Source organism: Nematolebias whitei, chromosome 19 (assembly GCF_014905685.2).
Source record: "Nematolebias whitei isolate Nwh7 chromosome 19, NemWhi1, whole genome shotgun sequence".
NCBI classification, from domain to species: domain Eukaryota; kingdom Metazoa; phylum Chordata; class Actinopteri; order Cyprinodontiformes; family Rivulidae; genus Nematolebias; species Nematolebias whitei.
This window is the reverse complement of record NC_056516.1, coordinates 25,851,735-25,863,445: the sequence shown is the minus strand read 5'-3', so window position 1 is coordinate 25,863,445 and position 11,711 is coordinate 25,851,735. Positions and strand designations below refer to the sequence as shown.

Here is an 11,711-nt window from a genome sequence, read left to right as displayed (position 1 = left end):
TGAAATACCATTCTCCTTCAACATCATAAATAACTTCTGTAATGATTCACAAACAGAATTATTAATGTTCTCTTTAACGTGTTAAAAAGCAAAAGCATTCAAACAAACATTTACTGACCTTAAGAAGGAAAAACCCAGAAAACATAAGTGAAAAACAGCCAAAAATCAAATAATGTTCAGTTTTAAACAATCTGCTGCAACATCAAAACTCTGCAATATATATTTAAAAAAACACTTTAAAGTTTGTCCAAACAGCTTATTTGTCGTAGCGTTAAACCCAGTCAACAGGAAGTGATGTGTGAAACTTCACAGGCAGGTAATTTGTACAATATTCACCTCTTCAGAGTATTTTTATTATTATTATTTTAGTGACAAATGCAAAGAAAAGGGAGCTCCTTCACCCATCAGGGGTGCAGTTTGAGTCCTGCAGGAAACAGCTCCCATCTTCTTCTTCTTGTTTGACTAACGTCTCACTCCTTTATGCTACTTTTGGTTTCACATAAACATTAAAGCCATTTACTTTTCTTGTAAAGCTGAGATACCTAGATTGAACAGGATTACTTACATTAATGTAGAGCTCCTGCTAAAATATATATTTTTTAAACCCTTTCCTACAACTAGAATAGGAATAAAAATTTATTTAAAAAAAAAATCAATATTGTTGACGTCATTGAATGTACTATAAATATATCTATACAGGTCGTTTCAAAAGAGCAAGTTTCATTGTTTTGTGGTCAGAATACTGACAAATCTTGGTAGGACTACATACAGAAAAGAAAAAACACAAATAAGCACACTTGGATCATTTTAGGTTTATTAAAGCCAATAAATATTTTTGAAGCTCAATGAGAGCCTGTCATAGCAGGAACTTATCAAGACGGAACCCAGTCATGTGTGAAGTGATGATGTCATGCCCAGGGCCATCACATGACAAACAAATGTACCACATACGGCACATTATGCAGCAGCTATGCATATATGTATCAAGCTTTGTTCAGTTCACTCGAATCAGATGTGGCCTGATAATAATAATTATTATTATTATTTATTATTATTATTTATTATTATTATTATTATTATTATTATTAATTATTTATTATTATTTATTATTATTATTATTATTATTATTATTATTATTATAAATAATACATTATAATAATAAATAAATAACTAATAATACATAAATAAATAATAATAATAAAATAACAGCTGTTCAAAAGGGAAAGCAGTGCCACTCCTTGACAGGGGGCAGCTCAGCCCCCCCCCTCAGAGAGTGATGGAGGCTGTTTGAGTCGCACAGCGAAGCGCCTCGTGTGGACGCAGCGGACCAACCTCAACATGAGGAGCCACTAAATACACTTTGAAGAGGGCGAAAATGATAAAATGAAAAAGTGAGGATATTGCCGTTTTGCTGGCACCTTTGTTTGTAGTCGTTTTAACAAATTTCTTGACTTGACTTGAAAAGGGCCATTACTTTACACATAAAATGTGCAGAAATGGTGAAACTTGTCCTTTAAAATGCAGTCCAACTTGTAACGAGTGCGGGTGGGAGGCAGTGCGCCATTTTTCAGTGCAAATAAATCTGATTTGAAATAAATAAGATGTGGACCTGTTGGACGTGGACATGACGAGAGCCTATCTGCCCCCCCTGCGCTGCACAACCATGGTCCCTGCCATGACGTCGTACACCGTCCTGTTGTGCTGAAAGAGGAGGAGAGTGATGAAGATCGGGAAGAGGAAGGCAATGGAGAAGTTCTTGTTCAGAGCACGCACTGCAGAGCTGCGAACATGAAGAAACACAAGAGGGCTTTAGAGCTGCGTGCTCACAAACTGAACCTCCATTACGTCAAATGATGTGCCGTCTACTAACGAGAACATCTGACTCAACGGTCAGCAATATTACTCACGCCGAGAGAGAAACATTAGATGCGGGGACCACGAGAACCCGGTTGGGTCGCACCAGCGTAGACGTATCGCATGTCACCACTCTGAGACCGAGCAGAAACTTTCCCGGCGTCGCTCCACCAGCGCCCCAAATGCAGATCGTCTGATTGGACGAGAACATCAACACATATCTATTATTAGCGACACCAGATTGTTACTCGAACAGTCAAATGAGCCAGAACTTCATTCGCAAGTTGACAAAAACAAGCCAAACATGGCAGATGGTGTTCGGCTGAGCTGAGGTGCCCGAACATCCCAGAGCTCGGTCCCACGTGGGGAAACAAAGCCGCTGACACAGACGTCCGTTAAGAGACACGATGCATGACTTCATCTCAGGCAACTCCGAATGCAACGTTGCATCACCGTCCTCCGTGGGACACGATGACGTGTCGTAAAGAAGCGCTCGGCCCAGCTCGGTGAGGCAGCTTCTCCAGAACACAAGGGGAACGTTTTACATTTTAAACTACACTTTTATCACTTCTTCCTCACAGAACGGAGATGAGCAACACTTCTGGTTTTTAAAGCAGTCAATTCCCATTCTCGCTCGTTTAAAATGTAAAGCTGGTTAACTGGGTGGGTCCTCGATTGTCATTTTTCTTCCTTATCCATAGACCAAATGTTGAAGAACCGAAGCAGTTTTACTGTTTTAATATAAACTGTTTGTATTGTGGCATCGCCTTGCTGAAAAAAAAAAAAAGACCATCCCTTCCAAAAAGATGGCGACATGCTGCAGTTGCACAAAAACCTGTAAAAGTTCATCCTTTTCAAAAACAACTTTTTAAAATAAAGTTAGGAAATAAATACACAAATGCAAATTTTTTGTGTTTCACGTCTAAATGTCCAGTGATGATACGTGTGCAGCTTGGCTCCCTTGCCAAGTAAATCTTAAAAGTTTAAAACCAAAGATTTTAGATTAAACTTTATACATGTACAAGTACAAAGCAACAAATGCAGTTTGGCATCTAACCAGTAGTGCAATGAACAGCAAGTGCAGAATATATATTATTGTATTACTATACAGTAGTCCCTCGCGACTTCGCAGTTCTACTTTTGTGGACTCGCTCTTTTGCTGTTTTTCAAAGTAAGATTGAAGATGAGAAAAAATGTTTTACATGACATACGATTGTCAGCTTTAATATTACTCACGTCATTGGGGCAGTACTGGATACTGTACAGTACAAAGTTTAAAAAAATACAATACTTCGAACTGGTGCCATCATTTTGTAGTTTTCTCTCAATAAGCCTACACTGTGCAGCACGGTGGCACAACTGGTAGAGCTGCTGCCTCTCAGTGAGAAGGTCGCTGGTTCAAATCCCGGTCCGGGGACCTTTCTGGGTGGAGTTTGCATGTTCTCTCCGTGCATGCGTGGGTTTTCTGCGGGTACTCCGGTTTCCTCCCACAGACCAAAAACATGCATGTTAGGCTGATTGGTAACTCTAAATTGTCCCTAGGTGTGAGTGAGAGAGTGAATGGATGTTTGTCTCCATGTGTCCCTGTGATGGGCTGGAGACATGGCCAGGGTGTCCCCCGCCCTTTGCACAGTGATGGCTGGATATGGGTACCGGCGACCCCTTGACCCAAAATGGAAGAAGCGGGTAAAAGATAATGGATGGATGGAAGCCTACACTGTATCCCCACTCATAAGGACTACATTTCCCAGAAGCCAACTTGCCTTCTGCTGAAATACTAGAGGGAAACTTTTGATTTGATTGGAAAAAGTTTGTTCCTTATTCATACAGTGACTTTGGTGCCCAGCGGATGCAGAGAGCCACACAGAACCCACCTGGAACCGGACCAGAACCGGAGCAGAACCAGACCTCCAGACTCATCGGTGAATCTGAGAGCTGCTAGCCAGCTCACGAGGACTTCCAAGCAGGGGAGGTGCCGCCGTACGTCCGGCTTCTCTCTGGAGCCCACCGGGACTTTTATTCACACAGTTCTAGACCAGTCTGGTCCTGTGTTGACCATCCAAAAGTCCAGCTCCCTCCAAAATGTGTTTCGGTGCTCAAGGGCTGCACAGAACCGGACCAGAACCGAACCTCCTAACCCATTGGCGAATCTGAGAGCTGCTAGCCGATCCACGAGGACCTCCAAACGGGATGTGTGCCACCATAGGTCCGGCACTCTCTCTGGAGCCCACCGCCACTACCCCGAACCAGAGGGCCGACCAGAACCAGCAGGGTAGGTCCGCTGAAACGGAACCAATTCAGAGCGGAATTGAGCCGCTGCCGTTCTGCAGATCTGGTGAGTAAAATTTTGTAGCTTCATACAAGTATGTTGTTAAAATTAGTAGGTTTAAAAGTTTAGAACACTGATTGTGGGCTTCGTTGCTGCAGGGTAGGACTGCAGAAACGGAACGGAGTCGGACCGGAACCGAGCAAAACCGAGAACCGCTGCTGTTCTGCTGAGTAAAATTTAGTAGCTACATATACCGTACTGTACGTATGTTGTTAAATGTCGTAGGTTTAAGAGTTTAGAACATTGCAAGAGTGTGGGAAGAGTTTCTAAAGCATTAAAATATATACAAATACTAAAATAAATTTAACGTTGCTACTTTGCGGATTTTCAATTACTGCGGGGTGGGTGGGTGTCCGGAACGTAACCCCCACAATAAACAAGGGACTACTGTTCACATGTACAAGTACAAAGCAACAAAATGCAGTTTGGCATCGAACCATAGTGCAATGAACAGCAAGTGCAGATTATTGTATTACTGTACTATGAACGTGATACAGATATGTGGGGAGGATGCGTTATAAATATGGTCCTCATCCTGGTCCTCGAGTGCCGCTACCCTGCATGTTTTAGTTGTTTCCCTCATCTTCAGCAGGTCACCAAGCTCTGCAGAAGTCTGTTAATCGCAAGTGTGTTAAAGCAGACAAACATCTAAAACGTACAGGCTATAGGCCATCGAGGACCAGGATCGAGGGCCACTGCTCTATAGGAATTTGACAATATGGACAACTTGTGAAAAGAGAGAAAACATGTCCATTCAGACCAATGTTACCATGTAAAGCTAGGAAATGAGTCATCAGATTGAGCGTGACCTACCTCGTAGATGCACACTAGTACCCTGTAGACCAGAGCCACGACCATCATTTTCTGCAGGTCCTCTATGGACGTGTTCTCATCAAACTCCTCCACAATAAAGTGGGTGACGAACTTTGTGATGTCCCTTAAAAGAGGAGACGGTCAGTGTTGAGTGTAGATCCGTACAATTTGGCTCCAACATTTAACTAATCTGCCACGCAAAGTTTGCACAACTGACTGACTTTCTTCAGACACTAATTAAAGAAGGCTTTACTCACTTCATACCACTCAGATGCATGATCCACAACACGATAGTGGCTTTCACACAAAACAGGATGAAGAAGTCTACAGTTTCTGCAAGGAACCTCAGGAGAGGAGAAGGAATTGTGTACTCTCGCCCTGTAAATTATGTGTAAAGACAAAGAATAGGGTTAATTCATAAACTCAAGACAGTTGTTGATTGAAAAGCTACTCTAAACACAGGAAGACCGACTTAAGGAGGACTTAATATAAGCTTGTTTCCACCTGCTTCCCGTTCTGACCCAGGTTAAGGCTTTAAGAACCGCACACACTAGTGGGCCGACGGGGTCAGCCAGAACCGCACCTGCCTGAGGAGGAGTCCCGGTCTGCTGCTGGGCTGACCGGGCATCAGTCTGAGCTCCACCCGGGCGAGGAGGGGAGGACGTCGGGGGTCCAAAAGGAGGGTGACCGTGCCAATTCCGCGAGTCAAACATTTCATGCCGGCTGTCGGAGCTTGAGGCAGGTGCACCCGGTGTCTGAGCGCTTGTGTGCGGCGGAGGAAGACAGGAGAAAGCCGCGAGAGCAGCCGAGCTCTGCGGGCTGACATTCCCCCAGTAACAGTGCCACATCCACCGCTGTAACTGCGCGCAGTACTCCGTAGTGACGGTACTTTGGAGCCGTTTTGTGTCCGTTTCACGGCTTTTGTTACCGGTCATATCTACAAACAGGTGACCCAGTTTATCACTGGCAATATTTTACAGCGTCCATAAGTCGTTTCACGTCTGCGGGTCTTTAGCTGCGTGCGACTGCGACCAGTCAACTCCGGCTAGCTAACGCTGTTTGTGAAGACAGGGGTATACAGCAGCGTTATCGATTAAAATGCCGCAAATACCTAAGTAACGATAGTAAAACACCATAATATTCAAGTGCAATAAGCTGTAAATTAAAAACTAATATCTTAATTTACACACAAGCCGTAAAAAGATGTAACTAAATTCGTAAAACAACTTGTAACCCCCCCCTCTTTTTCCCTTAATGGTATGACCCGTTTAACTGCGCGCGCGCTGTTAGTGGCACCTGCTATCAAGATCAGATATTAGAAGATAGAAAATATATGAATTAGAATGTATTTTTGCGCATTTGTTAATAAAAAAGTGTTGTTTGTATAGATAAAAAGGTACATATTATTTTATTTTATTCATTTATGCATACATTTATTTATCTCTCTCTTTTTTTATACCTTTATAGTTTACTTTGTAGATTGTAAGACCTTTACACCAATAAAAAAAATTAAAATAAAAAATGCTATCAAGATGTCTGAACTTTTCTCTATTTTAAACGTTACTTATTAGTTTTATTAGAATTATAAGCACAATTTATTGACTTTTTTTTTTTAAATTGGTTTATTTTTTTAATGTTTTATTGTTTTTATGTGTCTCAGTTCTCCCGATTCAAATTATTGAAATACTCATTTACTCAAACCTACACCTGTTAATCACAATAATGTAGATCAGGTGTTAAAATAAGGCGCCATCTAAAACATGCATGACATTGACTGAAACACTATATGAAAATAAAGCTAACCAATAGGTAAATTAAAATCTTAAATTGAATTTTAAATTACATCGCATTTTCTGCAAAAACTTGTGAAAGCCGAATCTTGGATATCTGTTTTAATCTACTGATGAGGCTGGAACTGAGTTGGTCAAGACAAAAGAAAAAAAAAAACACTAACTAAAAGCCAAAATTAACAAAATGCTTGCAGTTAAACCACTGCAGCAGCTAAAAGTTGCAAAAATCTAGCAAAATATAGCAAAAGGCTAACTAGAAGCTAATAGTTGCAAAAGCTAGCTAAAAGCTAAATGGAACAAACCACTTGCTAAAAAAATAAGCTAGCTATAAGTAACAAAAGCCTACCTTACAAATGAAATGGAGTGATAGCCAAAAGCAAATAGTAGCAAATCAGTAGCTTAAAGTAGCATAAGAAGATAAAAATAAAGTAGGTTGAAACATGTTTGAACAAGGACAATGTTTCTGAAGAGAAAACACAATGTTTTATTGAAAAAATATTTAATAATAAACTATAATATTTTGCAATGTATAAAAGTTAGCGAACTAAAAGTCCCCCATGAACAGAATGAGCTGTTTGTTTTGATATATGAATGGCTAAAAAGGTACCAACTGTATTCAGAATTAGTTTTACTACAAATAAAAACAAATGTAAAAACAGGAAAACGGTATGAATGCTGAATCAGCATTCACGGGTTCCAAATTATAACATTTTGAGTGATCTTAATATTTAATTCAGTATATTTGACCAAAAACATGCATGCCACTGGGCCGTCGTGCTGCCGGCTCAGTGGTTAGCACTGTTGCCTCACAGCAAGAAGGTCCTGGATTCAATCCCCAGTTGGACCTGGGGTCTTTCTGTGTGGAGTTTGCATGTTCTTCTCGTGCCTGCGTGGGTTTTCTCCAGGTACTTCAGTTTCCTCCCACAGACCAAAAACATGCATGTTAGGCTGTGCATGCAATATGGGACAGCATGGTTGCACAGTTAGTAAAGCTGCTGCCTCTCAGCGAGCAGGTCACCTCATTTCTAGAATTGCACCGCTCAAGGTGGCTGCATGTTGGAGCAGCTCTGTTACTTTCATTCTGAGATTTTGCTTTTGGAAACTTTAATTCCTCTTTTTCTGGATGTAAATCACATTTTTTGGCTGATTGTTTCCTCTGGTATCAGATGCTGTGCATCTGGAAGGATTTTTACTGAAACTTTTTTAGTTTTGGACATTTGTTATGATGCGTAACCATGGAAACAAGGCAGTTTTCTACAACCAACAGAAGCTGATTAACATCTCAAAAGCTCAAATAATATCTCAACACAGCACCAAATCTCAAATGAGTTGAAAGGATGTTCTGTGGACGCATTCTCATCTACCTGCCGGCTGTGCTCGTGTGTCTGACCGCTGAGATCCTGGAACTAGCAGGAAACATGGCTCATGACAGCGGAAGGACAGGATCGTCCCTCGGTACCTACAGTTGGCTGTCCGCAATGATGAGGAGCTCGGCAGACTGCTGGGAGTAGCAGCATTCACTCTGGGAGGAGTTCTGTCCGGCATTCGGGCGGTCCTACAGCCCGGGGGAACCGAAAGGCCAGCCGAATCTGGGTGGATGGACTCGACGGCATCTGCAGCCTGTTTTTTAGGATCCACTGTGAGATGGATCTTTACAAGAGATCCTTCCTGACTACAGTCATCAGTATCAATAGCATCTCTTAATGAAATGAGGATAACGAGTTACTACAACAAATAATTTCCCTCTGGGATTAATAAAGTATTTTTGAATTGAATTGAATTTCAAATCCTTGCCGGAGACCCCCTGGGTGGAGTTTGCATGTTCTCTCCATGCTGCTGTTTCCCCCGGGTACTCCGGTTTCCTCCCACAAACCAAAACATGCATGTTAGGCTGATTGGTAACTCCAAATTGTCCCTAGGTGTGAGTGAGAGAGTGAATGTTTGTCTCTATGTGACCCTGTGATGGACTGGAGACATGTCCAGGGTGTACCCCGCCTCTCACACAATGATGACTGGACATGGGCACCAGTGACCCCCGCAACCTGAAAAAGGAAGACAGGGGTAAAGATAATAGAAGGATATTATTTAGTTTGTTTATTAAAGTGAATGACATTGTTAATATTTCTATAGCTAACCTGTACAATATGAGGTTCATTGTCTTTCCTCTTGGTCCAAAATCTAACTGAACCTCTCAGACCCCACCAGAGAGCAGCAGAGGACTGTTTTCCATTATCATTACACCACATAAAACCATCCATACATTCATCCATTATCTTTACCAGCTTCTTCCCTTTTGGGTCGCGGGGGCCACTGGTGCCCACATCCAGTCATCACTGTGCGAGAGGCAGGGGACACCCTGAACAGATCTCAAGTCCATCACAGGGACACATAGAGACAAACAACCATTCACTCTCTCACTCACACCTAGGGACATTTAAAGTTACCAGTCAGCCTAACATGCATGTTTTTGGTCTGTGGGAGGAAACTGGAGTTGACAGAGTAATCTGCCTTGTTAGGTTTTCACATCTCTGCATTTAAGACCGTGAGTTACCCCCATTCTGTTGCTTTTTATTCACGGTGAAAGGTTCTGCTTATGTGCCCACTTATAAAAAACAAGCTAAACAAAGCTATCTGATGCCCAGATGATGCAGAAGACCACACCAAGAGGGAGGGGTATGTCCAGAAGCCATGCTGGAATCCCAAATATGTCAACCTAGTGACAAATCAGTCGTCTGGACCACAGGTCACCTGGGGTCAACTAATCAAAAATGTTAAAGCTGACATTTGTCATAAAAAGCTAGATTTTACTCTCCCCGTCATGTGTTTCCCCTCTTGCTCATATATAATCTTTTTTAAATTTATTTTATTTTCCTCCTTCTCCATCACTCTTCCCTCTCTCAGTCCTTTGCTGTGATTAAAGGGTGAAGGGGTGCGTTGCATTTGCTGACTGGGCTGGCCTGACTCTGTGGGTTAGGCATCAGGCTCTGCCAGTTCTACGCAATTGTGCCGAGGCCGCTGAATGGAGCCAGTGAGGCGGACACCAATGAGCCTTATCCCGGTCCAAAGAGGACACACGATGACTGTGCCCAAAAGTAATCGGGTCCAAATAAAAGCTGAGTCTGGCAAATGCTAAGCCCAATTCCACCCCCCCACCCCCCACCCCCATGGACATGGATGAAGACAAGCACACACTGTTTTGTCACTTTGTCTTTATTTGATATTGCCATATTACTTTAAAATTTTGACTTTTTTTTCTGCAGGTTTGTCTGCCTAGGGAGTTTTGCACACACGTCTTGTCTGGTAATACACACCAAAAGAGACAGGAATGCATTTATCAAGTTAAAAAACGTCCACAGAGGTGATAACGTCTCTGTGAAACAGGTTGCTGTGTCTGAACAGGATGTGTACCAGGCTCCCAGACAGACGTACGCCGATGGAGCAAGGTCATCAAACGAGCCAACACAAAGTTTTGCAGACACGCTTGCGCTTTGAACATTTTATGTCCAATTAAAACAATTTAAATTCATGTTCAAAGCAAGTACTAAGGTGTTTTATTTATTATAAACCTGGTCTTCACGTTGACTAAAAGATTATGTCATAATTTTAATTTTAAAAAAATCTGAGATTCTAGTCCATCTGCATTTTTTAATAAAGTCACTGCACTTAAAGAAGAGACATTCTGGTACATATCAGAGACAAAAATAAGCTATGATGTAGAGAATTATCTGTGGACATATGAGGCAAACATTCTGCTGAAGGTGCCCCAAAAGCAACGCATCATTTCCAAAAGGATGTCTAAAAGCCACAATCAAACGTCCTATCCTCTGGTTTCCAGCAAAAATGACTTCTCAGATTTGAAATGCACAGTGTTTTTTTCCCTATGTCTGCATTCATGTGTCTGTCTGTTAGTAAAATATCTCATGAACCGCCGGACAGACTTTAAAGAGGTTTGCAAAAGGTAGTCATGGAATGACTTCAACACGATTCAAAATGGCTTTAAAAAAAATTAACATAGTGATAGCTTGGTCATTTTAGAGGTATTGAGTTAAAATTTCACATTAGTAGCTGAGAGTCATCCACAACCAGGGCCGGCCCAAGGCATAAGCAAACTAAACGGCTGCTTAGGTCCCCGGGACCACTAGGGGGCCCCCTAAGTGGAATTCTTTATTCATTTTTTTTTTGTAATGATTTCTATGATTCTATTAAACACAATTTCATTATAAAGTTGTGATTTTTTAAAAATAATAATATATATATATATATATATATTTTATAATAATATACCATGTGTCAAACGCAAGGCCCGTGGGCCAAATCTGGCCCGCCATAAGCATTTCTGTGGCCCTCTACACCCTAGAGGGCCACAGTAACAGAACTTCAAGATAACAGCTACATGCTTCAGTATTACTTTATCAGTCAAATCAAATCAGTTTGTATGTTTATAATGCCAAATTACTCAAAGACAAAATATTAAATTTTTAGAAATAGTCATCTAATGCGGAGAAAGTTCTATTTTACTAGTTTGTTTATAGGTAGTTTTATCAATACATTCTGCCATGTCCGGTCTTTTGAGGACATTCATGAGCTTGATGTGGCTCAAAATGAAAATCAGTTTGACGCCCCTGCACTAGATGATATATACACATAGGATAATGTGAACAGGCTGTCAGAGCTGCAATGAGTTTATGTTAGGGGGGTGAATGATCTGATCATCTGACTGTTGATTGCAGTAAATCACATTATTAACAGAAATAGAGGGCCCCAAACCAAATTTCGCTTAGGGCTCCATGGAGGCTTGGGCCGGCACTGTCCACAACACATACTCTGGCTGTATCGGGTGACGATTCTTATAACGTCGTTTTCGAGGTTTGATTTAACAACACGAGACGATCTTAGTCCAAAACTCTGGCGATATGCTTTCCCTC

General features: G+C 41.6%; 1 protein-coding gene across 1 annotated transcript; it reads right to left on the bottom strand.

Annotated features, from left to right (window-relative positions):
- Positions 1-1,565: 1,565 nt before the first annotated feature.
- Positions 1,566-6,038, bottom strand: fam8a1a (family with sequence similarity 8 member A1a). The gene is made up of 5 exons (XM_037692924.1): positions 5,580-6,038; positions 5,254-5,374; positions 4,997-5,120; positions 1,908-2,047; positions 1,566-1,780 (listed from the first exon to the last, which is right to left on the bottom strand). The coding sequence occupies exons 1-5, from the start codon at positions 5,929-5,931 to the stop codon at positions 1,636-1,638; spliced, it is 882 nt and encodes a 293-aa protein (XP_037548852.1). The 5' UTR covers positions 5,932-6,038; the 3' UTR covers positions 1,566-1,635.
- Positions 6,039-11,711: the final 5,673 nt, after the last annotated feature.